The 25,451-nt window shown below is 39.3% G+C and overlaps 4 protein-coding genes across 8 annotated transcripts; 2 read left to right on the top strand and 2 right to left on the bottom strand.

Annotated features, from left to right (window-relative positions):
• The first annotated feature begins 379 nt into the window (after positions 1 to 379).
• On the top strand, positions 380 to 9,642 carry LOC103982917 (probable galacturonosyltransferase 13). 2 transcript variants are annotated; one of them, XM_018825554.2, is made up of 7 exons: positions 380 to 1,009; positions 2,763 to 2,821; positions 2,930 to 3,085; positions 4,444 to 4,765; positions 4,874 to 5,031; positions 5,465 to 5,767; positions 8,778 to 9,642. In XM_018825554.2, the coding sequence occupies exons 1-7, from the start codon at positions 799 to 801 to the stop codon at positions 9,063 to 9,065; spliced, it is 1,497 nt and encodes a 498-aa protein (XP_018681099.2). In that variant the 5' UTR covers positions 380 to 798; the 3' UTR covers positions 9,066 to 9,642. The 2 variants fall into 2 exon arrangements, with proteins under 2 accessions (XP_018681099.2, XP_009398279.2); XM_009400004.3 differs by having other exon boundaries at positions 4,444 to 5,031.
• Positions 9,643 to 11,012: 1,370 nt separating this feature from the next.
• LOC103983474 (early nodulin-like protein 17) lies at positions 11,013 to 11,868 on the bottom strand. The gene is made up of 2 exons (XM_009400688.3): positions 11,572 to 11,868; positions 11,013 to 11,480 (listed from the first exon to the last, which is right to left on the bottom strand). The coding sequence occupies exons 1-2, from the start codon at positions 11,759 to 11,761 to the stop codon at positions 11,143 to 11,145; spliced, it is 528 nt and encodes a 175-aa protein (XP_009398963.2). The 5' UTR covers positions 11,762 to 11,868; the 3' UTR covers positions 11,013 to 11,142.
• Positions 11,869 to 12,640: 772 nt separating this feature from the next.
• Positions 12,641 to 13,594, bottom strand: LOC135610917 (early nodulin-like protein 19). The gene is made up of 2 exons (XM_065105973.1): positions 13,309 to 13,594; positions 12,641 to 13,186 (listed from the first exon to the last, which is right to left on the bottom strand). Exons 1-2 carry the CDS (start codon positions 13,508 to 13,510, stop codon positions 12,864 to 12,866), a joined length of 525 nt encoding a protein of 174 aa, XP_064962045.1. The 5' UTR covers positions 13,511 to 13,594; the 3' UTR covers positions 12,641 to 12,863.
• Positions 13,595 to 16,055: 2,461 nt separating this feature from the next.
• On the top strand, positions 16,056 to 24,980 carry LOC135585181 (uncharacterized). 4 transcript variants are annotated; one of them, XM_065105970.1, is made up of 5 exons: positions 16,057 to 16,834; positions 17,572 to 17,680; positions 18,699 to 18,925; positions 20,479 to 21,268; positions 22,523 to 24,980. In XM_065105970.1, the coding sequence occupies exons 3-5, from the start codon at positions 18,701 to 18,703 to the stop codon at positions 24,685 to 24,687; spliced, it is 3,180 nt and encodes a 1,059-aa protein (XP_064962042.1). In that variant the 5' UTR covers positions 16,057 to 16,834; positions 17,572 to 17,680; positions 18,699 to 18,700; the 3' UTR covers positions 24,688 to 24,980. The 4 variants fall into 4 exon arrangements, with proteins under 4 accessions (XP_064962043.1, XP_064962042.1, XP_064962041.1 ...); XM_065105971.1 differs by lacking the exon at positions 17,572 to 17,680 and having other exon boundaries at positions 16,056 to 16,834; positions 18,755 to 18,925; XM_065105969.1 differs by lacking the exon at positions 17,572 to 17,680 and having other exon boundaries at positions 16,059 to 16,834.
• Positions 24,981 to 25,451: the final 471 nt, after the last annotated feature.

Here is a 25,451-nt window from a genome sequence, read left to right as displayed (position 1 = left end):
ATCAGCTAACTAGAAATATTCAAAATTAAAAACCTAATTTTTATCATAATATCAAATATTTTTGAAAATATATTGATAATAAATAGAGTTTCAATTATATTTAAATTATAGTATGTGATCAAGATTAAATACAAGGATATACACATGTATGAGATATGAGATTTGAGGAGCACCAATGCACATAATTTTATCTTATTAATCAGAAGTTTATTTTTGTGATTTGAATTTTAGTCATTCAGATAATAAAAATGAATTTTTAAAAATCAATTATTTTTTATTGATTTTAGATATATGTGTGTAAAAAAAGAATACTGAATATATATATATATATATATATATATATATATAGGAAGGGAAAGGAAATACCCAAAAGGAGTAACAAATCTTGCACTTATCAATAGACACAAAATTTTGTACACCCTTTGTGTGTCCCCCTCCTCTCCCAACACCAAAGATCTCAGAGTGGAATGCTTCCCACCAATAGATGTTGTAATGAGATGAGAGATCAAAGCCAAACCCAACATTAATTCTTCCCATTTCTTCCCGATTCCGATAGGAAAGCCAATGCCGCATCCTGAAAAGCTCCCAAAATCCGATCTTGTAGCTGCCGGCAGCGCGATCTCTGCCTCTCGATCTCCAAGTGATGCGCCCTGTTGCCGCCCTGCCGATTTGGTAGCGTGTTCCTTTGCTTAGAGGCACTGGGGGGCCGGATTCTCGTGTTAACGGCGCCGCCACGGCGACAGGGGTGAGCTCCGGCGACGAGCGACAGCTGGCGCGGCGGCGTCGGCTACAACGACGATGCAGATAAGGTTCTCTCCTAGCATGAGAAGCATCACAATATCCAGCAGCAATGGATTCCTTGACTTGATGAAGGTGAAGGTCGCTGCCCGCCACTTCTCCTACCGGACCCTCTTCCACACCATCCTCATCCTCGCCTTCCTGTTGCCCTTTGTCTTTATCCTCACCGCCGTCGTCACCCTCGAGGGCGTCAACAAGTGCTCTTCCTTCGGTAGGTTTCCGAGACCTCTTTTCCTGGAACTTGAATTGGTTGCAGTTTGATATGTGGATTGGTCGTGTCGGTGCCGATGGATCTGACATCGCAAGATTGGATCTTTTGCGTTCGAAATACAAAACATGTCATTTTGGTGGATCGAACTTAAAGTTGTTGCATAAGCTGATCTGATTATGGTGATCTGTTGGTTTTCTTGGTTCGATTTGGTTGATTTTGAATTTGGTTGCCTGGTGTTTCATTGACATCTTTTATCCCATCTCTACCCTTTATCGTCGGTCGACGGCTTAGTCCTTCATCTGGGATCCAGGACTCGTGATAGGTCTAGTGTCGGTGATTCCCAATGCTTTGGCTTTTTAAGCTGGCCATTATGTTTATTGCAATGTGTGCTTTAGGTTTCTCTGAACTTGGTCTTATTAGATGAATAGCAATAATCCTTTCATTTAATTTTGATGGGACTTACGTATCCTTTACCATCACAGGGACTGGACAAAATAGTTGTTATTAGGTGTTCTTACTCTCTGGGATCTTAACTAATTGTCTTATACATGTTTTAAAGTTGTGCAGAGGCATACTTTTGTGTGAGGTTTATCTATCGTTCTTCCCAGCTGTAAAGATGAGATAGTGCCGCCGTATCTTTCGTCTTCTCATCCTTTTCTTCTTTTGTTTTTGATATTAGCACTTAGTAGGTTGGTTGTGGTGTCAGTTTAGGATTCTTGTGGTTTCTACTTAGTTCCTGAACTGTAACTGGAATTGCTTTTTATTTTTATGTTAACTGCATGAGAATTCGCTTAAATGTAAAGTCCTAACTTTTTCTTTATATCTTTAATGATTCTATCTTCTCTGGAAGTACGTAGCCCTTTATTTTCAACTGTTACTGCTGTTGAATCTATAAGTGAACTTAGTTATTGATGTTTAAAACATATTAATTTTCATTGGTGGCACAATATTAACGCTGTTATATCTTTTATTTTTCATCTTAAACACCTACCTGCGTTTCTTAGTTATGAAACCCATCGTGGTGCTGACTGTTTGAGTTATTACTTCCTGCATAGATCTTTCCTTTGCTGCCACTTGATAGCAATATTCCACATGTAAACTCTGCTAACTTGTTAGCAGCAAGTATTCCTTGGATGCTTTTGTCTATTCAGTATCATTCTCCATCATGTGACATCTTATCAGTTTTTGTGCTCTAATTTTCATGTGATTTTTTTTCTTTATGTAATTCTGCTGACTTCACAAACTTTCAATCTCTCATCAGCCACCTGCGTTTCATCAAACTGTTGGTTACCATGCTCCAGACGTTTGATGTTCAAATTATGCATAAACAATGTTGAACGTGATCTTAGGCAAATATTCAAGTAATGCGTGTTCAGATTAGTTTCAAGTTCTGACAATGTCTGTAGTGGATTGAATTGGTTCTTTGTTATATGGATCTGTCTGGATATTTGTACGTCTACACCTTTGCAATTGGCTGTTGCCTCCTTACCTCCATTGCTTTAGGTCATGGATTTCTTTTTAACCTTGTACTTGCAACATTACTATATCATTGCAGTTGGATTTCTTTGAATGCTGCCACAAGCATGACCTTATAGTGAATAATGCAAAGCTTTAAGAAAATCATGTCAAGTATCTGACTAGGGCTACCTATTTGCGTTTAGTTTTGTTTAGCTAGAAGTCATAACTTGAATGCAACATCTGCAGCTTTGGCAAATAAGCATCCACTTCATTGCTACTTTTCTTTTTGCTTCAGATTGTTTGGGGAGACGGCTAGGTCCGAGGTTTCTCGGTCGTGGTGGTGATGATTCCGTGGTAATGTTCTCTGTACCTTTTGCTACTCAATTTCAGGATTCATGGATAGGTATCTCTTTCTCTCTTGAAGTTGTCATCTTACTTTGACTCACATGAATGCATTCACAGAAGCTTGTTAAGGACTTGTACAAGATACTTGACCAGGTAAACTCTGAGGAAATTCTGGTTGACCAGAAACTTCCCGAATCTTTTGGTGAGTTTCTTTCCAACATGAAGAATAACAAGTATGATGCCAAGACATTTGCTGTAAGGTTGAAGGCGACGGTATGCCCATTCATTATTTTTCCATGTCCTCATTTGGTACATTTCTTTCCAGAGTAAGACGGGATGTTTGGCAAGTTTCTTCTTGCTTGAGTAAATGCTAATTGAACTGTTGTCCATTTAAATTCATCATATTACTGTAATCAAAAAATATTACTGTAGTCTTTTTGAGCTGAGATTATCTAGAGAAAAATTCTACTGCTGCTTGTTCTTTGCAGGATTCTCAGAACTACTCTTTGTAATTTTTCTCTTGAATACTGTATTATTTCGTTTTGTTTTCTTCTCTAGGAATTGGAGTGGTTAACTCTTATACCTTCCTTGTATGCCTTCATAGAATGAGATTCTTTCAATACCTATTCTGCAATTGGCCTTCAAGCATAAACATAGTTACCTTTGGATATTTTATATCACAATATAATCATATATTTGTGTCCATAAATATGATTTTGTTTGAGAAACGAATTTGGCCTCTTTCTTTGTCTTATCAGATTTCAATTGTGTATGAGCTTTTGGTATATTCTGTATGCTGGAGCCACTGAATAAAATATTAACAATGTTTTTGTTATGAGTTGATATTTCATACAAGTTTCTACTTCAAAATGTCCATCATCAATGTATGTTTAGATGATCTTCACATTAATTCTCATCATGGGCTACTTGTGTAAGCATAGATACTGCATCTAACAAGTGTCAACCGACTTGATATAACACTGTATATTATTTCCAATCTAGTGCTTTGATCCAAGACAATGTTGAGAGTTACATGATCATTGTATACATTCATGATCTTTTAATATACTTGTGTGTTGCTCATTCTAGATGTTATTTTCGAATCCAACATGATTAGAATCTACCAGATATGCAAGCCTGTCCTATGGGAGTTACATTAATTTTCTATAGGGTCTTAGTACATTTGGACTCAAATTGAGTAGATTTGCAATCAGGAAGTTCTGTGCATAGCCATGTCAACTGTTTACATGTAGTTGATAGTGCTGCTAAGACTGAGTTGGCATGTCTTTACCATAAATGTGAATGTTTTTGATATTCTTTACCGGATTTATAATGAATAATGAATTTCTTGAGATTTATTGTCTAGATAAATTTGGCGAATAAAGATCGAACTTTCTTTTGTTAAGAATAAAAAATAGATTGAGAAATTCTGCTAAAGACTCCTCTTTTCATCTGATCAAATATTATTTCTTTTACAAATAGATTAAACTTTCCTTTTAATTTCACATCAAAGATGGAACTTCTTATGTTCTGATTCTGTAGATACTAATGCTAATCCATTCATATACAGTTATCTAAGAGAATATACTTGGTGGTTTTCTTTCTCTGACTGACTTAATTGTTCCTTGCAGATGGAAAATATGGCTAGAGAGGTAAAAAGATCAAGACTAGCAGAACAACTGCACAAACATTTTGCAGCAACTTCCATTCCAAAAGGCATACATTGTCTCTCATTACGCTTGACTGATGAATATTCATCCAATGCCCAAGCACGTAAACAGTTGCCACCACCAGAGTTGCTACCTTTGCTCTCTGATAACTTTTATCACCATTTTGTTATAGCCACCGATAACATTCTTGCAGCTTCTGTTGTGGTCAACTCAGTTGTAGGATCTTCATTAGAGCCTGAAAGGGTTGTCTTCCATGTCATAACTGACAAGAAGACGTATCCGGGTATGCATTCATGGTTTGCCTTGAATCCTCTTTCCCCTGCTATAATTGAGGTGAAAGGTGTTCACCAATTTGACTGGTTAACAAGAGAAAATGTACCTGTTCTTGAAGCTATTGAAAATCACCATGGTGTTAGAAATCATTATCTTGGAAATCATATCATGGGAGCCAACGTTAGTGACAATCCAAGGATTTTTGCTTCTAAGTTGCAGGCGAGGAGTCCAAAATATATCTCTCTGCTCAACCATCTGCGCATATATCTGCCTGAGGTAAATTAGGGTGTACATGTTTCTGAGATCCTTCTTCTTTAGGACACATTTTCTACAGTTGAAGGAATCCCATAGAGCCAATGTTGTTAAGAAAAGGGAAAAAAAAAGAACTAAAAAGTTATTGGGCTCCTCTTTAAGAAAGATAATGTTAACTTTATAGCAAAGATGACATTTCTCTATATATAAAATTGTCAGCAATTTGTAGAAAATGTATAATTACTGTTTGTTGTGTCCATAATTTGTCATGTCTTACATATATAGCTTTGATGTTTCCATATCTTAATGCCCATTTTTATGCTTCATAGATTTGCAACTGTCTGCACTTATGTCATAGTGCATATTTGATTTAGTGCAATTCTTTCTCTTGGTTCACAAACTTTTAGTGATTTTGTGAAAAATGGTGATAAAGTGCTGTTTCTAATGTTCTAAACAGCTCTTTCCAAAACTCAACAAGGTGGTATTTCTTGATGATGATGTCGTCATTCAGCGTGACTTATCACCACTGTGGGAGATTGATCTTTCTGGAAAAGTAAACGGTGCTGTAGAAACTTGCAAAGGTGAAGATACATGGGTGATGGGTAAGCTCTTCAGGACATATTTCAACTTCTCTCATCCCCTCATAGCCAATAAATTGGATCCTAATGAGTGTGCATGGGCATATGGGATGAATATTTTTGACTTAAATGCCTGGAGGAAGACGGGTATTAAGGAGACATACCATTACTGGGTGAAGGAGGTAAAGTTTGTACTTAATTGCTCTCATTGTTCATCTTATGCTGCTCTAGCTTTTCCTTTTACAAAGAAAAATAAAGAATCTCTCCCTTTTTATTTTTCGTTGTACTCTTACACCAAGTTGCTGATAAAATAAGTTTATAAAGTTAGTGTAACTATAAGGTCAGAATTGTTCTTGCCCTCCTTCAGTAGAATGTCAACTAAATTTGGTTTCCTTGGCACACAGGATATGCCAGAGAGCAATTCATGATCAGTGCAGATAAACTGATCCTATGAACATGCTGATATAAACTTATATAGAGTTATTGATAGTCATACGGCCTGCGATGCTTTATGAGGTGAGATGTAGGGCAATAAGGAAATAACACTGTAAAAGAGTTAATTGTTGAAATGCAGAGATCGAAATGGACGCGTGGGTTTATTTGAAGGGAAAGGATAAGAAATTTTTCACATGAACAACTAGGTTTTGTCTAGATTGAAGATAAGATGAACAAAACATTTAAAATGTTATAGACGTGACCAAGAGATACTTATAGATGCACTGGTTGGACAAGATGAGTCTATAGACATGACCAAAAGAGACTTGTAGGTTGAACTAATTTTCTTCTACATCTTCGTTGTCTTAGACTCTGTAGTTATCTTAGACCTTGCACATGTTTCCTTTTTGAAGTAGCCATCAGGCTACTAAAGTACATAACTTGATGAAATTTGCAATATTCCTGTAATTCAATGGCTTTTCTACTATCTAACCTATGCTTGTTTAATAAAGAGACATTTATTGACTAAAGTAAATATGAAAATCTTTAGAGGTATTGGAGCATAAGATGGGGGAAAGACTAAGAGGAAAGGTGTGAGCCCAGTTACAAGCAATGAATTTCAATCTGCCCATAATTGGTGAGCCATTTTGTCACGGCCTTAGCTAGAATTGCCTAAGGCGTGAGGCACCTTTGCGGCCAAAGACGCGAACTTAGCTTGCGTTGCCTAAGTCGCGAGTCACCCATGCGGCAAAGACGCGAACTTAGCTTGCGTTGCCTAAGTCGCGAGTCACCCATGCGGCAAAGACGCGAACTTAGCTTGCGTTGCCTAAGTCGCGCTTCGCCCTTGCGATATTGCTCTGCAAGGATCAGCCCACTTGTAACCTCTCGCAGGTCCCGAAGGACCTGTAAAAGAGAAAGTTGATTAGTTCGAAAGAACGAACAACGGACAAGTCCCGAAGTCTCGTGAAAAGGGGAAGCTTTACAAGCAATTCAGCGAGCACCTTGCGTGCACAAGAGAAAAGAGGGAGAGGGGGAAAACAAGGGCTTTAGAAGGTTGAACGAACAGCTGCAAGCCCACAAACAACCGCTCACCTGGTCCCGGGCGCGACAACAAGTTCCCGTAAAGGCCACGTGCGAACTTGCGAAAGAGAGTTCAACGCCCGGTATATAACCGAAGCCCCATCCAGCCCTGTGCCACCCGGGGGGTTCAAAGGGGCTGAGATGGCTGACGTTTTGGTGAGCGGAGGCAGATTTCAGAAATCAGCCCGCGGCACGCGAAAACGGAGCTGTTTTGGGGTTGTTTTGCTCGGTTCGGTGAGCGGTCGCTTTGTAACGCTGCAGCTTGTTCGAACTTACATTTTTACAAGCAAAATGACCCAAAACTAAGAGAAAACATGCTGTCAAGTAGCTGTACATGTAGGTGTGAGCGACGAACGGTTCGTTGAACGGAGTTGTTGCGAGTGCGCGACGACCGTTCGTGACAATTTGGCAGGTGCCTTGGCCTTTCTAAAAGGTGTTTGACAGTATGCTGCTTCAAAAAGATAGAAAATACAAGCATTCAATAAAATATATCAATCTTCCTTGATGGAGGTTGCTTGCTGTTCAAAATTTTTATAAATTGATCAAGTTGCTTCCAGGAGAAATATTCTTGATCCCCTTTTTTGGGCCTAATCAATAAATCTCATCACACAACTCTCAGTAGCGAGGACTCGAAACCCGTAGTCCCTCCAGCATCATTATCTGTGTATAGTCGAGCCATTAGAATTTGATTTAAACCAGATCGGGAGAGGAGGCTCCCACTGGAACTGTAGTGGTAACCTGTTGATGACTATCTTGAGGATAGTAATCTTTTGCATGCAGTTCAAAACAGCCTGGAATTTGATTGTCTGAATTGACCAATAATAATGCAAAAGATACATGTTCCACATTGTCTCATTATGGGTTCTTTATTCAATTCTTCCACTACATATCCAGCATCTTTTGATCTACTTCGAGTACTTTCATAACATAGTGTATTGATCATTTCCTTTTTCACTTGAACGAATCCTGTATTTTCTCTAAATGAATCTCAAAAATAGTAATAATAGAAGGAAACTGAGGGAAGGACCATGGTTATGAAAATAATCTTAATATTTTTCATTAGAATTGTATTCTGCAGTCTTCCAACAACTGATAGTTTGTTGCTTTCATATTAGCAAGTTTCCATTCTGCTGTGGTCCACCACATTTTCAGCTTATCACAATACATTTCTCTGCATACTGAAGCATCTTTAGCTTGATGCAGACTTTTCTGGAAACACAATTTAAGTTTAATGACCCTGTTCTGACCTTATTACTGTTCATTTTCATTTTTTCTTCAACAAATATCAATGTTAACTTTCTTTATCTATCAATAACCAAAAATGATTTTCTGCTTAGATATACGAGCCTTAATGTTCCAATTCAAAAATTATCGACAGTCTGTCATAATAAATTGGCATGTGGGTTTTTTGGGAAGATTCTGCAGATGCCCATAAGCGGAACATTCTTTCATATGAGGTGTTCTATGATTTGCCTATGAACTCTAGGCTCGTTACCATCGCCTCTAGTGTATTTCTTATCTCCTCCTGATGTAAGAAAGTAACATAATAATCAAATGCTTAAAATGGTTATTTTCATAAATAAAAGATTTCTAGAGGCTTTCAAGACATACAAGTTGCTGTTCTGTCTGACATCTCTACTAATTTACATATCCTACTGCCTTTTGTCTTGATTTCAGAATTTAAAGTCAAATCTGACACTGTGGAAGCTTGGAACATTGCCACCAGCACTGATAGCATTCAGAGGTTATGTGCATCCTATAGATCCATCATGGCATATGCTAGGTTTGGGCTATCAGGAAAAGACCGATCTCGATAGCGTGAGGAAGGCTGCTGTGATCCACTACAATGGCCAGTGCAAACCATGGCTGGAAATCGGATATAAGCACCTCCAGCCATTTTGGACAAGGCATGTAAAATATTCCAACGAGTTCATAAGGAGTTGTCATATCTTGGAGCCTCAATAACAAGAAGAAAACTAGACAGCATTGATATCGAGTGACATAATATTAGAGATGCAATGATGGCTCATGATTCACTCAAGATCTGAGATTTGAGCGACGGAATTCAGTTACCGTAGCAGTGCAGTAAAATTGGGAATGGACGTGTTCCTGGAATACGCATCTGTTTGAGTGGCTGCGCTTCTGGCGACACCGATGATTCTATTCAATTTGTAAGATTGTAACCAGTATTTATCATATCAAAGATAGTTCTTTAAAGTGTTCTGGAGGGTTTATTGCCGTCTTCTGGAACAAATCATTCTCTCCAAATATTGCTAGTGCTGGAGCATTGGATCGCATGATCGGTACATGCTGAAGCTAGGATTGGATTGTCTTGTGAGGCATGCAGAATTTTCTTTTTCTTTTATATTTTTGAGGCTATTTATTTATTTTACTTAATCTTTGCTGTGGTTCTTTATTTGTCCTCTAAATTTAGAGGCCTTGGATAATTAAAATTTCAGTAACCCCTTGGAGTATCGGGGGAAAGTTTAGTATTTCTTGAATCATAAGATATTGAAATTAATGTGCAGTTAATTCTTTTGCTCGGATTGATGTTGAAATTAATTGTGCCTCACACCATGTGATCAGTTGTTCCTTCTCTTAGCCAAATCAACCACCAGCGATTGCAGGTTAAAGAGTTCTCTCTGTATCCATTATGTCTGATAGCTTCAGATTCTGTAGGTGATTTAGAATGTGTGCACTATAAGATGGGCAAGAAGTTCTAAATAGGCATCCCCACTTCTCCACTAATGGCATCAGCCACACTTTATTAGCCTTCATTTGAGCTGATTATGGTGCATAAAAATATAAATTAACTAAAATTCTCCTCTTCCTTTTAACATCATAATAGGTTTTCAAAAATTAGAATTTTCAGCTAATAGTTAACTTAAAGTACAAATAGTGATTAACTACAATGAAATAATATATATATATATATATACTTTGTAAAGAAATTAGAGAAAAAATTTTCTTATATTATTAAGTGAAATGAAGAGATAGATGATAAATATAGGACCCACAAAAAAATAGAGTAATAATTGCTTCCTGGGAAAGAAACTACTATGTTAATATATATATTAAAAAAATAAAAAAATTTCATTATATTAAGACATTCAAACAGAAAAGAGAGTAATGATTACTTCTTTCTAAAGATATAACTTTGCTAATATAATATATATATATATATATATATATATAATAGAAAAAAATTTCATTACATTACATTACATAGCATATGAGACATTCAAACATGGACTTTATTTTTACTCCCTATTACAGTCCACTTTTTTACTATCTTCATTCAATTGATGACTCTTATTATGTCCATCGATTCCCAAACAAATGCTACAAAATAGGTATATGGGTTATTACCACTTGGCCAGGGCATTAAAGCCTTCGGACGGCCGTAAATTGATCATGTCACAATCTCAGTAATGGAGGGACGTGATCGCCTCATGCAGTCGTCGCAAAAAGAGCGAAACGTCGCCGAGCAATAACACTATTAGCCCCAACAGTTCGGCTTGCGCTGTCTCATATATGAAATGCCATAATTACCCTCCATAACGAAACATTTTTCATTTAATAATTTAGCTTTTGATTTTTCTTACATTTAAACTCATCTCATTTAAACATTTCCTTTAAATCTTTTCGTCTCATTTTAGTCCATTGTGATATTTTTTTTCATGAATAAAAAAATCATCTAAAAAGCTCATCCTCTTATAAAAAATTTCCTTCAAATCTATCATTCTATCATGTCATGTCATGTCATGTCAACCAATTTATGTATCAATACTTGTCATATATGATTAAAATAGGTCAAGCATTAGATGCTAGGATGGCATTAGCTGACCAAGAACAATATTTTCGATTTAATTCTAAGTGTTATATTAATGATCATACGATTTAAAGAAGAAAAATAATTGCCTCGTTATTTAATCCCGGATTAGCAATTCCAGTTTGTGCATGAGGGCATTCATGGAAATAAACGTGACATCAGGGTCACCTCAACGCAACCCTACACCCGGGGAAGACGACGACGCGCTCGTCAGGGAAACCAGAGCACGAGCGCCAAAGCCACGGCACCAGAGACGGCGGCTATCCACGCGGAAAAACGCCGGGGGGCGCTTGGGACGGCGGCGGAATCATCCTGAGGCCGGGGGGAGGGCGCCAGCGGCGGGATGGTCTCCGCGAGGATGCTCACCTTCATGCCGCCGTAGCAGTAGCCGCGGCTGCAGATGAAGTAGTAACGCCCGGTGCGGTTGAGCTGGTAAGCGAAGGAGTCGCCCCGGCTCCAGTTAACGATGGGGTCGTCCGCCGCGCACGCCTCGTACGCCGTCGCGTTCACCTCCATCACGTCGTACATCCCCTTCTCGTAGTAGAACACTGCGCCCATCCCAAAGAAGAAGAGAAGATCACTACGAGAAGCGTACTTTTGTGAAGCAAGAGGAAGGGGAAGACGTGGGACGGGAGGCACCGAGCCAATCGCCGACATGGAAGCTGTGGCTGTCGGACCAGGCGGTGTAGTTGACGTTGGGCGCCCAGCGCTGCTTGTCCCCGACGACGAACTTCTCGGCAGAGACGGCGACGGGAGCGGCTACGAAGATGACTACGAGGATGAGGAGGAGGAGGAGGAGGGGAAGGAGGGTTGGCTTCGATTTCTCCATGAAGAGGAGGAGGAAGAAGAAGAGAAGAGAAGAGAACAAGGCGATCAGATTCCACGCGATTACTGCCTATTATGGTGCATGCGTGTGTAGCGCAGCGTGACGGGGAAATGAATGCAGACGTCGCTTGACGAATATATTTATGAACTGGCCTGCCCTATTTTGCAATGAAGCCAGAGAGCAATCCATGGGCCGGCCCATTGTGTGGTCGGACTCGGCCCAGAATTGTGTATGTAATGCTGTAATAATATGCAATAATATAAAATTATTATTATATTCTAATATTGAATTGTATTATTTTCTTATATTTTCCTAACTGCGCCTTATCACAAACCATGTAATGTCCATTAGTGAGAGTCAGAAACTTGCAATGTAATCGAGCTCGCCGCGTTTCAATTCAGCCCCATTCGTTCGAGTTGAGGTCAAATAGGAGTTAATTGATACTGTACACTGAAAGAGCCAAAGGAAGAAAAAGGGGTAGATTGGAGCTCACGACAAAGTAAAGGTGGCCAACGAAGATGATGGGCCCTCGTAGCAGGGCGAAGGTTGTGACGGTGAGATTGAAAGCTATGGAGCCTCGTGGAGGGATGACAACGATGAGGGCGATAATTAGGGTATTAAAGAAAATAAAAAGCATCAAATTGAAAACCATAGAAAGTGTGACTTCGTTTTATTTCATCACCAACTTGGAGAATGTGCTACTCACCGATACATGTGCCGGAGATGGTAGAAACAAGTGTTCCTGCTTTGCCGCAACCAGGCTGGAATGCATGCATCTACAGCTCGATTACATGCATGCGATGTGATCTTTAAGTTAGATTGGGTGGGGCGACAGCCTCGCCTTTAGATTTCTCTACGTTTCATCCAGGGGGCAAACAGGTAAGACCACTAATTTACTTCGACTGCTTTGTTTGCTGCTTCGTTGGAGATATCGGATGCATCACAGTAAAGACGATGAAGGTTTTGACGAGTTTGCATATTGTGAATCAAATGACGTGAGACGAGCTCATCGCCGACGCATAGTTACAGGCCTTCTCGGTCCACCATAAATTGAGGGTAAAGTAAGCAAGGGTGGAACAATGGAGATGTTCTATAGATCCATGGCTTAGAGGTGGAAGGGGAAGAGGGCGGCGGCCAGGAGGGAGGCGGTGAGCGCGAGGAGGCGGCAGGGGGCGGCGGCGGAGGAGTCCTTGAGGGAGGACGGGGGAGGGGAAGGAGGGGGGAGGTGCTCGACGGCGATCGCGAGGCGCATCCCGCCGTAGCAGTAGCCGCGGCTGCAGATGAAGTAGTAGCGGCCGGTGTGGTTGAGCTCGAAGGCGTAGCTGCGGCCCTTGCTGTAGTTGGAGATGGGGTTGGAGGCGTCGCACTTGTTGTAGCCGGCCTCGTCCACCTGCACCACGTCCGCCATCCCCGACTGGTAGTAGAACACTGCACCACATCCACAGCTCCCATCAATTACCAACAAAAGAGAGGAGGAGAACCAATAGAGCTCACGATGGGAGAGGGGAAGGACCAAAGGGGGAGAGAGAGAGAGAGAGAGAGCAACAGACCGAGCCAGTCGCCGACATGGAAGGGCTTGTGCTTCTCCACCCAGACAGTGTAGTTGACGTTGGGGTTCCATCCCTTGGAGTCGCCCACCGAGAACCTATCGGCCGACACCAACTGATGAGACACCATGATCAAGAGGAGTAAGAAGGGCAACGCTGCTACTGCTCCTCCTCTAAGCTTCTCCTGCCGCTGCATGCCGGCCATTCTCTCTCTCTCTCTCTCTCTCTCTCTCTCTCTCTCTCTTTGTTATGTGATGTGGTGAAGAGGAAGAGGATGACCCTCTTTCTCTCTCTCTCTCTCTCTCTCTCTCTCTCTCTCTCTATTTATATATATGCATACAGCTAATTCTCTCACTTTTGGGGGGATGGAGTTAAAAGAGTCAATGGAGATGACAGAGAGCGACAGCAGCACATGGGTGGTGGCTGAGGGCACGTGCTTCTTTATAGATTTGTACAGGGAGGCAGTGCCCACAAAGTGCACATGATGTGGCGGTACTGCCTTTCCCCGATCCTATTATTATTATTATTATTACTGCTGCTACTTTCTAATAGCAAATGAAGGAACGTGATGGAGCGCAAGAAACTGCACATCTCAGAGCGCAAGGAATCTTCCATGCGTTCTCTTCCCAGACCATGAGATTACAGGTTCGAGGAGTGGGGTTGGTTTAAGCAGCCCGTCGAAGTCTCGAGAGGCGGATAAAAAGATGGAGTTTGACTGCCTGATGGAGAGAGAGAGAGAGAGAGAGAGAGAGATAGAGTAATCAACGGCGACGAACACGCGAGGGATAACCGATAATGAAGAGAGGAAAGAAGGCAGCATTTCCGCGTGAAGAAAGGACATTTTAATGATGCCACTCCCACTAGATGCGGAATTGTGGCTCCCTGCATACACACACACTCTCTCTCTCTCTCTATCATCTCAATCTATCTCAAGATGAGAAAATTCTGATCTAAAAAGAGTGAGTAAAAGGTGCAAAAGCTTGCTGCTGCTATACTGCTTCCATTGTTATCAGATATTGTGAGGGACATCATTGTATATGAGTCACATTAAACCAGTAAATTTTCATGTAATCTTCTAAACAGGAGAACTCATGTTCTAAATTAGGTTTTGTTCCTTTCTTTGAGATGAGACTGACAGAGAAGCATGAGATGAGTGATTCTCTGCTAACTAAAAAGAATCTTCTTCAGGGAAAAGGACACATTTCTAAGTTGTGCTCCAACTTTTATGAGGGAGAGACGCCTTAGAAATGGCTGCCATCACCATAAACAACAAAGCCAACACCTCACTCATCTTCCTGCTGCAACTTCTCAGAAGAGAGTTGAATCACTGTGGAAGAGAAAGAACTTGAGCTTAGTTGATAAACCAAGCAGGTTTATCAGTGAACCTGAGAAGGCTAAGCTATGAAATTGGAAGATGTGTCATCTTCCACCTGCATATGTGTTTCACCAATTATGGCACTAATGATGAAGCAGTAGATAATAATTCCAGATAAAAATAAACATAAAAGAATAGGATCAATTGTTCCATGGAAGCATAACAACAACAATATCCATCTAATAATTGTAAAGATGACAGACAAAAGATATACACTAGAAATGTTTTGCATGATGGAGAACCTGTTTTCCACTTGGAACTCATGTAGAAATGGAATATTTTGTAATTGATTGGTAAAGCTTTTCCTTTTTATTACAAAAAAAAGAGTAATCAAGATAAGTATGAAACTTCCCATCAGAAGTATATATTGAACTTGTGAAACAGAGGAAGTGCATGACACACATTTGCACCAAAAATATCTTGCCTATGACAGAAAGAAAAGTCAACATCTACAGTGTCTAACAGGAGCAGATCCATGAACACAATAGAAGGGCTTTATTTCTGGGGCAGAACACTTCAATTCTTGTATGCCATTGATCATTCAGTTCTTCTTCATATTTCCTCAGTCCATTACAATCATAGATGAGCTTGGGATTTCTTTTTTCTTCCAAAACCCAACCTTGTCACTTCTTTTTCTTCGTTTCTAGGAGTTGCAGTTCTTGTGCCCAGCAATATCATAAAGCTACATTGATTGAACTCAGATTCAAGGAATTGTTGATGCTGTCCTCACTTTTCTTCTAGTTGTGTGGATATTGCTGTACATCTATGGATGGCAGACAATAGGATCAGGTTTCACATGAAAAACATATGTCTCATATGACCAACACATGAAGAACAATCCCACCTAAGTTTTCCATCTTATTTGACACCTATTTTTGTACTGTTCTTTCTTCTATGAAGACATCTTAGGCTTCCAAGTCACTTCTCATATCTGCTGTCTTGTATTAGCATGCAGTACTTGGCCTTGGAACCTTCTAATTCTCATTACAAAAGAATGAGAGATGGGACAGCTTCTCATCATTGTACATTAAGATATCTCACATTGGATATATATATTTATTTATATACTTTAGTTTGGCCATGTCCAACATAATAAATATTATTTTCCAGTTGAATCTTTACAAAAGAACAAATCAGATGAATATATAATTCATCCATAAAAATTCTGTAAGTGATCACTCTAACATGGACATAGGATTAGATCATGGTTGGGCTCAGTGAGCTTCATGATGGGTGTTCTATCAAGCTGCTGCTTGTCATCCAAGACAGTTGCTTCCCTTAATTCCTGGATATGGTATTCAAACACCAAATGGTGACCCCCACACCAGACCACAAATGGTCAGCTAGCTGAGGGAGAACATAGGAACCAACAAAGATATGAGGGAATCCATCAGTAGATCTTGTCACAGAAACAGAGCACTAGATCACCTTCCATGTCATGATCTGATCTGTTTGCAATAGGAAAGGTAGATAGAGAAAAGGCTGGTGCAGGGAGTTGAAATGGAAGGAGGAGCTGTGTTTGGCCTTCTGTGTTGTCTTACATTTTCCATTCCGCTGCCCAAAGGGAAAGGAAGGAGTGAGGGAATCTCTGAGCACAAAGAAGACGAATAAAAATCCCATTTTGATCACTTCTCCCGTAACCCAAGAAAGACTACTCACTGAAAGTACAAGGAACCAATCAAAGGCGATAGACAGAGAGAGAGAGGCCCGATGTTGACATATCTTCTGTCACTGTTCTTAGACAGTCGTTCGTTTGTTGTGAGAGGCGTTCTTCTATCTCGGATCTCTCTCCTCTCCCTTTCGTTGTGGTCCAGGGGATCTAAGTCCTTAGATCTGCAGCTGTGTCTCCTGCCAATGCCCAACTCCAGATGCCCGGCTCTTCTCGGTAGCTCTTTTTGATACCAAAAGTTGGACCTTTTTGGCTGAGACTTCGTTGTTCGCGGTGCCGATACTGGCCCTTGGCTTGGGTTGTCGTCTCCTGGATCGCTGTAGCCGTTGCCGGCCCTCAAACGGGTGGGGCACCTGGGAAGTTGGCGTTTTTCCATGGCGGAAGGCCCGCGGCCGCTGGGATTTTGGATGTTCCGCGTTCTGATGTTGAATCCGCTGCAGCGATGTCCGCGAGATGGATGAGAGGGAGGGGCGATGTGGATTGAGGTAATTTTTCCGTTCATCAGTCAAAATTTTCTTATCTTGTTTACTTGGTCTCATGATTTGGATTATGATAGAATCTGTGAAACCCTCGAGTTTGTGTCACATGTTTCAGATCAATTCTTGTTTGAAGAAATGGTTTGTTGATGGAAATTTTGCGAAGAATGTATGCTTGTTAGTATGTGATATTATCCCAATTCATCACCATGGAGTTTAAAGCCCTCTTGCCATTCAAGCCCCTAAAGATTTCCCCTTATGCCAATTTGCTATTTGTTCTGCTGATGGTATTTCAAATGGTGAATTTGGACTTTGAGAACAAGGATTCCTTCATCTTCAACTGCTGGCCTTAAGATCGGAAACTCTTGTTGTACCTCTTTTGTGATTCTAGGAACCTTTTCTTTGTGCTTACTATTTACTAATTGTTAATTCTGATTCTGATAATGATGCATGCCAGATTTTGTTCTACGTTTTGGTGGATTCAGCATGTCTCAGTTTCAGGATGTATTCAGCTTTCCGAAATCCTGGACTAGAACCTTCTTTCCTTGTCATTCGATTAGTGCTCTCTATTGCATTTTCACTTTTAGGTCTCTCCATCACTAGACAATCAATCTGGGGCTTTCTTGAGATTATGATCTTCAAGCACCTGCTTTTGACCAAATTTAGTAACTTTGGCTGTGAAGTCAAACATTGTCATGTGGGTGTTGAAGTGGCCGCTTTTGGAAAATCATATTTCTTCTGTTCAGCCTTCAGATAATTTACTTGCTGGATGCTGCAGCGCCGATGAACAATTCTGCATCCAGGATTTGATGGGAATTACATCCAAGTGGCTGTAGCCTATTGCTAACTGGACTGGTATTTTCCCTATCTCCCATTTTTTTCGCTACCGAAAAGCATATCTTAAACTACTCTCCTTTGGCCTATCAGCTTTAGGAGTCCTTTTTAGCTTGCAATATAGCCATACAGGCTTTCCACGATCATCCCAGCATGTCCTGGTCCCCAAGTCAATGCCAAAATCTGTACTAAAGGTATTACTTTTGGTATAAAGGAACTACCAATAATTTTTGTGAAAATGTGGACCTTGTCAACAGATTTCAAGAACCTCATCCCTGAATTCCTTCACACTATATGACTTTTGATATGGATTCTTATGTTCCATCTCTAATAGCAACCTTTCCTTATTTTCATGCTTTCCTTGTAGGATAATCTTTTTAGTGATCTTATTTAACACTGTAATTTACTGATTTGGGAACTTTTCTAGTTGTTGTTGTACATTGTTTCACCAGGGACATAACTTTTTCCTGGCTATTGCACATTCTTACATCAGGTGTACAACAAAACTTTTTTCCTAGTGTTGCACATTCGTATGTTTTGGTACAATATTGGTGACAGTTGTTGGAGGCACAGATGAACTATAGTTAGTATTCAATTATGGTGGATTTTCTTTGTTCTGTCTAGTATCTCTTTTTTAGCCAGGCACATCAACGGTGAAGATGAAGGAGATTGTTATAATCACTATTTTTCTTTAGATTATTGTCATCAATATTCTTCTTTGGATTGCTATCATCAGTGATTTTTATCATCATTAGGTTCTATCTGGTATTGCTACTGGTGATTCATTTTGATCATTCCCCTTTTCTCACCTGCAAACTACTATTCTTTCTAACCACCTGCTGAAGTTGCTTAGGAGTAGGGATGACTTTTGCTTTATGCTAAACATGAATTACACTATATCCTTTAAGCAAAATGAAAGCCCATTTGACATTCAAATGTTTGTTGTACATGTTTTACTTTTCTTGGATAAGAAAATATACCAAGTCCCTTTGGCATCATATTCTTATTTTTCTTTGCTGACCTAGTTTAGAACTTGCAGGAATGGCAACAAAAGTGCAGAATAAAAATTACCTTCCAGGATATTGTTCCATGCAGGATGTTAAGGAGGATGCAACAAGCGGTTGGTATACTTACTTTCAGGATAAGAAATCAAGTGAGTATCTCCATGATAGTTACGTACCAAAGCTGGTGAATGGAAACTCAGGGCAGGATAAAGAAATGTTAAAGCAGATGATGCTTGAACATGACACCATATTTAGGAACCAGGTAAAGATATTTAAGTTCTCAAGAACCATTTGAGAAGGTAATTACCTCAGGATTGAGTAGCACTGTCTGATTGTTTGGCTTGCACTTCATCTTTATCTTTATGATTACATCTCATCCGTGCTTGATTGTTTGTATAATTAAATAGTTCTGCAAAGTCTGTTGTTTGTATCAAATGGTGTTTAAGTACATGTCAATTGTTTTGTACTTTGGTCGATCCAAGTTCCTGAAGCTATGCATGGTGAAAGTGATTAGGTGAAACAAGTTGACAGTGTCCTCACATATGAGATTTATCACATGTTCTCGGGAATAGAAATTTTGGAGGATGCTAAATGATGAGTTTCAACTTGAGACAAATATTTCTCATTTTTTCTGTCATATGAAAGACATTAAACTAAAAAAATTTCAAGAACATGAAAATCCTTCTCAATATATCCCTGAATTAGAATTTAGCTGGAAGATGTAACTTCTAAGTTCTAACTCTGAATTAACTTTGAGATTTTATTGTATCTTTGAAATCCTGATCAAATTTCTTGTAGAAAAGAAAAGAGGAGCAAGTAAAACTAATTTTTTTTATAACCTTTTAAGATGTTTAATAATTGGTAAAGACATGTTAGTCTATGACAAATATCATTTACATGATTCAACTTAAAGTTAGTGCAGTTTGTTTACCAGTTTATTAAGAATTGACCTAAACAAGTCTATTTTCAGTTCGGGACTTCTACAAGTAGCACTTGTATTTCAGATCATCTTGAATGGTTTCAGTAAAATGATCTTTTCAAATTGAATCATTCTTCAAGATCTGTTGAAATATGTAAATTATGAGCCTGTTTGGTGCTTTCTTATTTGGATAGCTGTTTATAAACTCAGAGTGCATTCTCTGCCTTTTTTGTTACTTGAACAATTTAATTTCTGAAGCTAATAAGGACCAGAAGCACAGGTTTCATATGTAGTTCACTTGATTTATAGCTGAGAATCTTCATCTCCTAGTTGAGTTACCATGCTAAGAAATAGTTTGGATTCCTGCACAGTTTGCTTTGGTTCCAGAGTAGGATAGAGTGAGTTTGTTATTTCTTATTTTAAGAATTATGTTTTCCAGGTTACTATTAAGTTATGTTTTAGTTGAAGATTTCACTATTCTATGTAATAATTACACAATTTTCAGGAGAGTGTCTGTTGCCTTTTGACAAAATATTAGACAAGTTAAATCTAGCTGAGAAAGTCCAAACAAAAACAGTCTAGCCTTAGAAAATCTGGAAAACAAAATTGTGTTTGGGAAGAAGTAGCCCCTATTCCTTTCTTTATCCAAGACTGTTCTAGAAAAACTAAGCTGAGCTTAACACTGTTGGTTGAATCCATAGATGTGCATGCACACACCATGAATAAGTAAGAACTGCAATAGAAAAAGGAATATGCCATCTTAGGATCAGGTGAACTGCATTTTAAATAAGATAGTCTATTGAAGAGCAAAGCAATAAACATAATTTGTCTGACTTGTTACCTTCAAGCTTTTCATGCGGTTTCCTGTAACAAACGTTGTTTCACTTGTGATTCAGGTATTTGAACTTCATCGTCTTTATAGAATACAGAAAGACTTGATGAATGAGTTTCAAACTAGAAGGTTTTATCAGCCTTCTATGGTGGCAGAAGCATCACACTCAAATTGTTTATCTCAAATGCAAACAGAATGCACTGGAGGAATGTCAGATGTTTCTCACTTTACCATAGGAAATACCAGCTATGGACAGACACCTGTTGCAGGCACTGAGAGGCTTCAGGTCCATTTTACAAGGGAAGGCAGCACTCAATCTGATCATATCCCAGTATCAAATGATGCTTCTCCAAAGGGCATCAAGCAACTAGACTACAGGTCTCAGAAGAGGAGAACGTTTGACCTTCAACTGCCGGCTGATGTATATATAGACATTGAAGATAGTGATGAATATGGGCAGACAAATATCACTGAGCCATCATGTAGTTCTAGTATTCTCAAGAATGGAACTTGCTCTCTCTATTCTGAGAATGATGTGAAGCTCACTCTAGCGAGTAGTCACGGAGAAGACCATTACATGTCGAAGTCACCAACACAAGTCAGTGTATCAGCCTGCAGCACAGTCGATATAAGTAAATCTACAACAGAAATGTGTTTTGAGAGACCCGCAAACTCTGCGTTTGTTCAGTTACTTGGCTTCAAGACACACAGTGAATGTAGCCAACGGCACCATTCTTCGGTGAGATCAAATACACTTTTTGTGGATAGGCACAGTGATCAACAGGCTACTTCAGAGTTCTTGTATGCGAATGTACACACAAAAAGAGAATGGCCATTCTCTAGTCATGAATCTGGTAATTCTTTGATCTCCAAAACTTGTTTACATAGTGATATTTGTTGACATGGCCTAAACAATCATGTTATCAATCAGGTGTCTTATTTAAACTGTCACTATTACAAACATGTCTCAAGAAGAAAAATGATGTTACAGTATGAATTTCAGTAGTAGATGCTCATCTTCATTTATTGATTGGACACTTGCTCATTGTAAGCCTAAAGGGTTGTCTAAAGAAAGCTATCAACCAGCTTGATCCCTGTCAGAATGAAAATGCGATGAATAAACACTAGTGTCCTGTATTTGCAGTACATAGCTATTGGAGCATTCTATTCCAACCCTTAAATTCCTAGGAAGAAGAGACAGGAGAAGTTTGGATATTTTCGATCGGTGATATGTTGTATCCAATATTTTTTATTGTGCATGCACAACATGCTTACGATATGGTGGCATGATAAAATCCTAAGTTGCCAGCTGAAAGCCAAAAGTGTGTAAAACGGTGCACCAACACACCCTTTGGAATGATAAAAACATGCCTCTTGTACCATGTTGACACACTACTGCATGAGCCAAATTCCCAAAACTCAAATCCATGGCATCAACACCTATCTGAGTGCCATGACAACTATTATTTTTATGCTGGTTTCAGTGTTGGGGTAAAGAAGATCGTTGTGTATGATAAATTGATTGCTTGAATATAAGGACAGTGTCCTTGTTGAAGTTCATCAACTATGAAGAAAATTGAGAAAGGAAATGCGACACAGGCATGATTCTCATGATTTGCTGCCTTTTTAGAATATCAAATGCAGAATATTAAGAAATTATAAAATTTTGAAGATATGGTACCTACTTTGGGCCTAAAACCCCTATTAGACCCTGATTTTTATTGCCATAATTCTGAATCAAAATATATTTTCATGATATATTATGAACCATATATGAAAAACACATATATATGGAACTTCTTAAATGCATGAAGTTAGCACATTATACATGATACAAGATAGATGAACTTCTTAAATGTATTATGAACCATACATCAGAAACATGTAAGTCAAAAACTTATAAATACATAGATTTAGTTACTACACAAGTCATGCCTTATTTATAACTACTATAGATCTAACTGTGATCAGTCTGCTTGTTCCATCTATGCTTTTGTGCTTTTGTGGGTAGCGTAGCTTCTGCATTTAATATTTGGGTAGTTATACATGTTAGCCTGCTTGGAACTTTTATTTTCCTCTCATCCTATTTTTCGGTTATCAATATACAGGTGGGAATGGGAGCTCTGTGTTTTTTCTCGATCAGACATCCTATAATTATAATGTCTCAACATCTAGAGCATTACAATTGAACACTAAGAGAAGTGGCAGAAGTTTTTCATTTGATTGTAATAACCCGGAGATACGATCTAGACAAGAGTCAACTCATGATGTCCAGGCACCTGTAAGGGCCCCTCACTTCACCTGCTCAAATTCAGGTCTGATGTCTCCTTCAATGCCTTCTTCAATCACAATTCCCCAGGCCGATTCAACCAGTTATGGATCTTCATTTATTTCATCTTGGAGAAAACCTGCCACCAGCATAAGCAACGAGACACTTGCGATTCAAACACTTCCATGCTGCAGTGGATCATCAAATCCTAGTAATGAGATGTTGAGTTCCAAGGTAGATGCTCAGATTCCTATTCCTTGTGAATGGTGGCAATATGGTAGGAACCTGACCACAAGCCAAGAATCTGGTTTTGGTGTCTATCGGACAAATGGATTTCACCATGGTTTTCGACCAGATTCTCATTCTGTACTACATTCAAAAGTTGTATCTAGTGAGCCAGACCAGACCGATGACAGTAATGAAGGTCTTCATGATTATACATCTGGAAGCTGTGTAAAGGGTTTTGCAAGTAGAGATTTGAAAAGTCCAACAAACATGAACATAAATCAAGTATTTCCAAGTGGTATTGAAGATGTTGAGGATAAATACGACAAATTGTCAGTGGGTTCATCTTGTCTCAGAAAGAAGATATCTTGTAATTTGTCTGTTGGCTTGAACAAACATGCCTCCAAAGTGGCTTTTAGCTTCTCAAGTGGACAACCTCAGCTTAATTCCAGATCTGATGCCGTTGCTCCAGACATTGGGAGGAAAGTAGAAAAGGAGCTAGATTATTCTCTCTGTAATCTGCAGGAAGTCATGCCAAGTTGTCAGTTTAAGGATCACAAGATGCAGGGAAATGAAGTTTCTGAAAACAATGGCGAAAAAATCCTTCGTCTTTTTGTTCATGATAAAAATCAGCAAATTAACATGTCTGTTTCTGTTGGACATATGGAAAAACATTTAACTGACAATACCAAGATTATGATAAATGATGACATGACCTTCACAGACTTGGGATGTGATCCAAAAGTCCTAAAATCGCAGACAGATATTCATGTTGGTGACTCAGTCACTGAAACATGTCCTGGGGAGTGCAAAGGGAGCTTTAAGAATCACATTGATCTGAATGTTGAGTTAGCATGTACAGATTATCCCATATCTTCAGTGAAACTACCTCAAGGCGAGATAGTGGTTCAGTCATCACACTGTATACCAAGCTTTGGTGCAAAAATTGCTTCTGCCATTGATTTGGAGGCACCGATATCCCAGTACAAAATGGGTATCATAAATAAGCAGAGATACATCCCATTAAGCGAGAAAGATGGTTCAAAGGAAAAGGACTACTCTGTCGATGCACTAATTAGATTGGCTGCAGAGAATTTGGTTGCTATTTCTATAGATTGCAATGGATGTTTGCCTGGATTTGACACCTTGTCTTGGTTTGCGGAAGTTGTATCATGCAGTGCAGAAAATCCAATGCTTCTGGGTAATGTGGGAGATGGTGGTACAAAATCTTCAGATTATGATGATTTTGATCTTTTTGAAGCCATGACGCTGACCCTTGAAGAAATTAAGGTGGATCAGTATTGGTCTAGACCTAAAGAGCTCGATGACAAAGATGTAAAGAAAGACAAAGGAGATGCAGGTTTAGCTTCATTGCTTCTCACAAAGCCTCGGCGTGGCCAGGCACGAAAGAGGAGGCAGCGGAAGGACTTCCAGAGAGATATCCTGCCAGGGCTAGCAACACTGTCAAGGCACGAAATAACAGAGGATCTTCGAACCATTGGGGTGATGATGCAAGCATCAGGTAGCCCTTGGCAGACAGCTTTAACAAGAAGGACCAAAGGTCAGAATCAAATGACCTGCAGAGCGAAGGGAAGGAGGCAGCCTAGAAGTTTGGCCATCACCATCGAGGAGATTCACGTCAGCCCCCCTCTGCATCCACAACCCGGTAATTTTGAAGTAGGAGTTAATGACAGGAGCATGATCGGATGGGGAAGGATAACAAGGCGGCCGCGCAGGCAGAGATGCCCTCCTGGCAGTCTCCCTCTTCCTCTAACTTAGGAGGAGCACCAAAGTTGCAATGTTCTTTCCATGGAGGAATTCAACACTTTTGTTCTTTGAGGTGCAAATGGAATTATTATATATCGTCTTCATAAGCTTGTAGGTTTCAGAATAAATGCTGCATTGCTTCATGAAGCCGAGAAGATTCTGACTGAAGACTAGAGAAGTGAAACTAGTTCAGTGATTTCCATGTAATCTAAACTCATTGTATAACTGCTGATTGATATGCTGCATTTCTTGCACCTCCTTCTTGTTGCTGCTGCAACAAATCAAAATGCTTTTTTATGTGGATCTGCCATGGTTCCTCTCACTCAGACATGATATTTAGATGTTGGTTTTTCTGCAGCATGCCTCTCTAAGATCAGTCTGTTCAAAAATTACATTTGATATGATCTCCAGTGTATGTATATATTGAAATTCCTGCTCAAATCTATCAATCTTTAGACCCCAAAAAACAAAGCCAATTTTGGGAAGGTCACTTGGCAATCAATATATTCTATTTTGTAGGTGACCCAAAACACCATCTCTTTCTTCTATTTTGACATACCTAAAGGTATAACAATTGATAACCTTCATCTAAATAATGGAGTGATTTGTTGTACACATTGGTATGAACTTGAAACTCTACTACTGTAGTGAATGTTAAATAATAATAATAATAATATTATTATTATTATTATTACCCATGTGGTATTTGATGCTGCCTTAAAAACAATGTTTTTTCACTTTAATTTTTCTTTTCATATAATACATATAAGCTTATG

The sequence above is a fragment of the Musa acuminata genome, chromosome BXJ2-4 (genome assembly GCF_036884655.1).
Source record: "Musa acuminata AAA Group cultivar baxijiao chromosome BXJ2-4, Cavendish_Baxijiao_AAA, whole genome shotgun sequence".
NCBI classification, from domain to species: Eukaryota; Viridiplantae; Streptophyta; class Magnoliopsida; order Zingiberales; family Musaceae; genus Musa; species Musa acuminata.
This window is presented reverse-complemented; position numbering and strand designations above follow the sequence as displayed.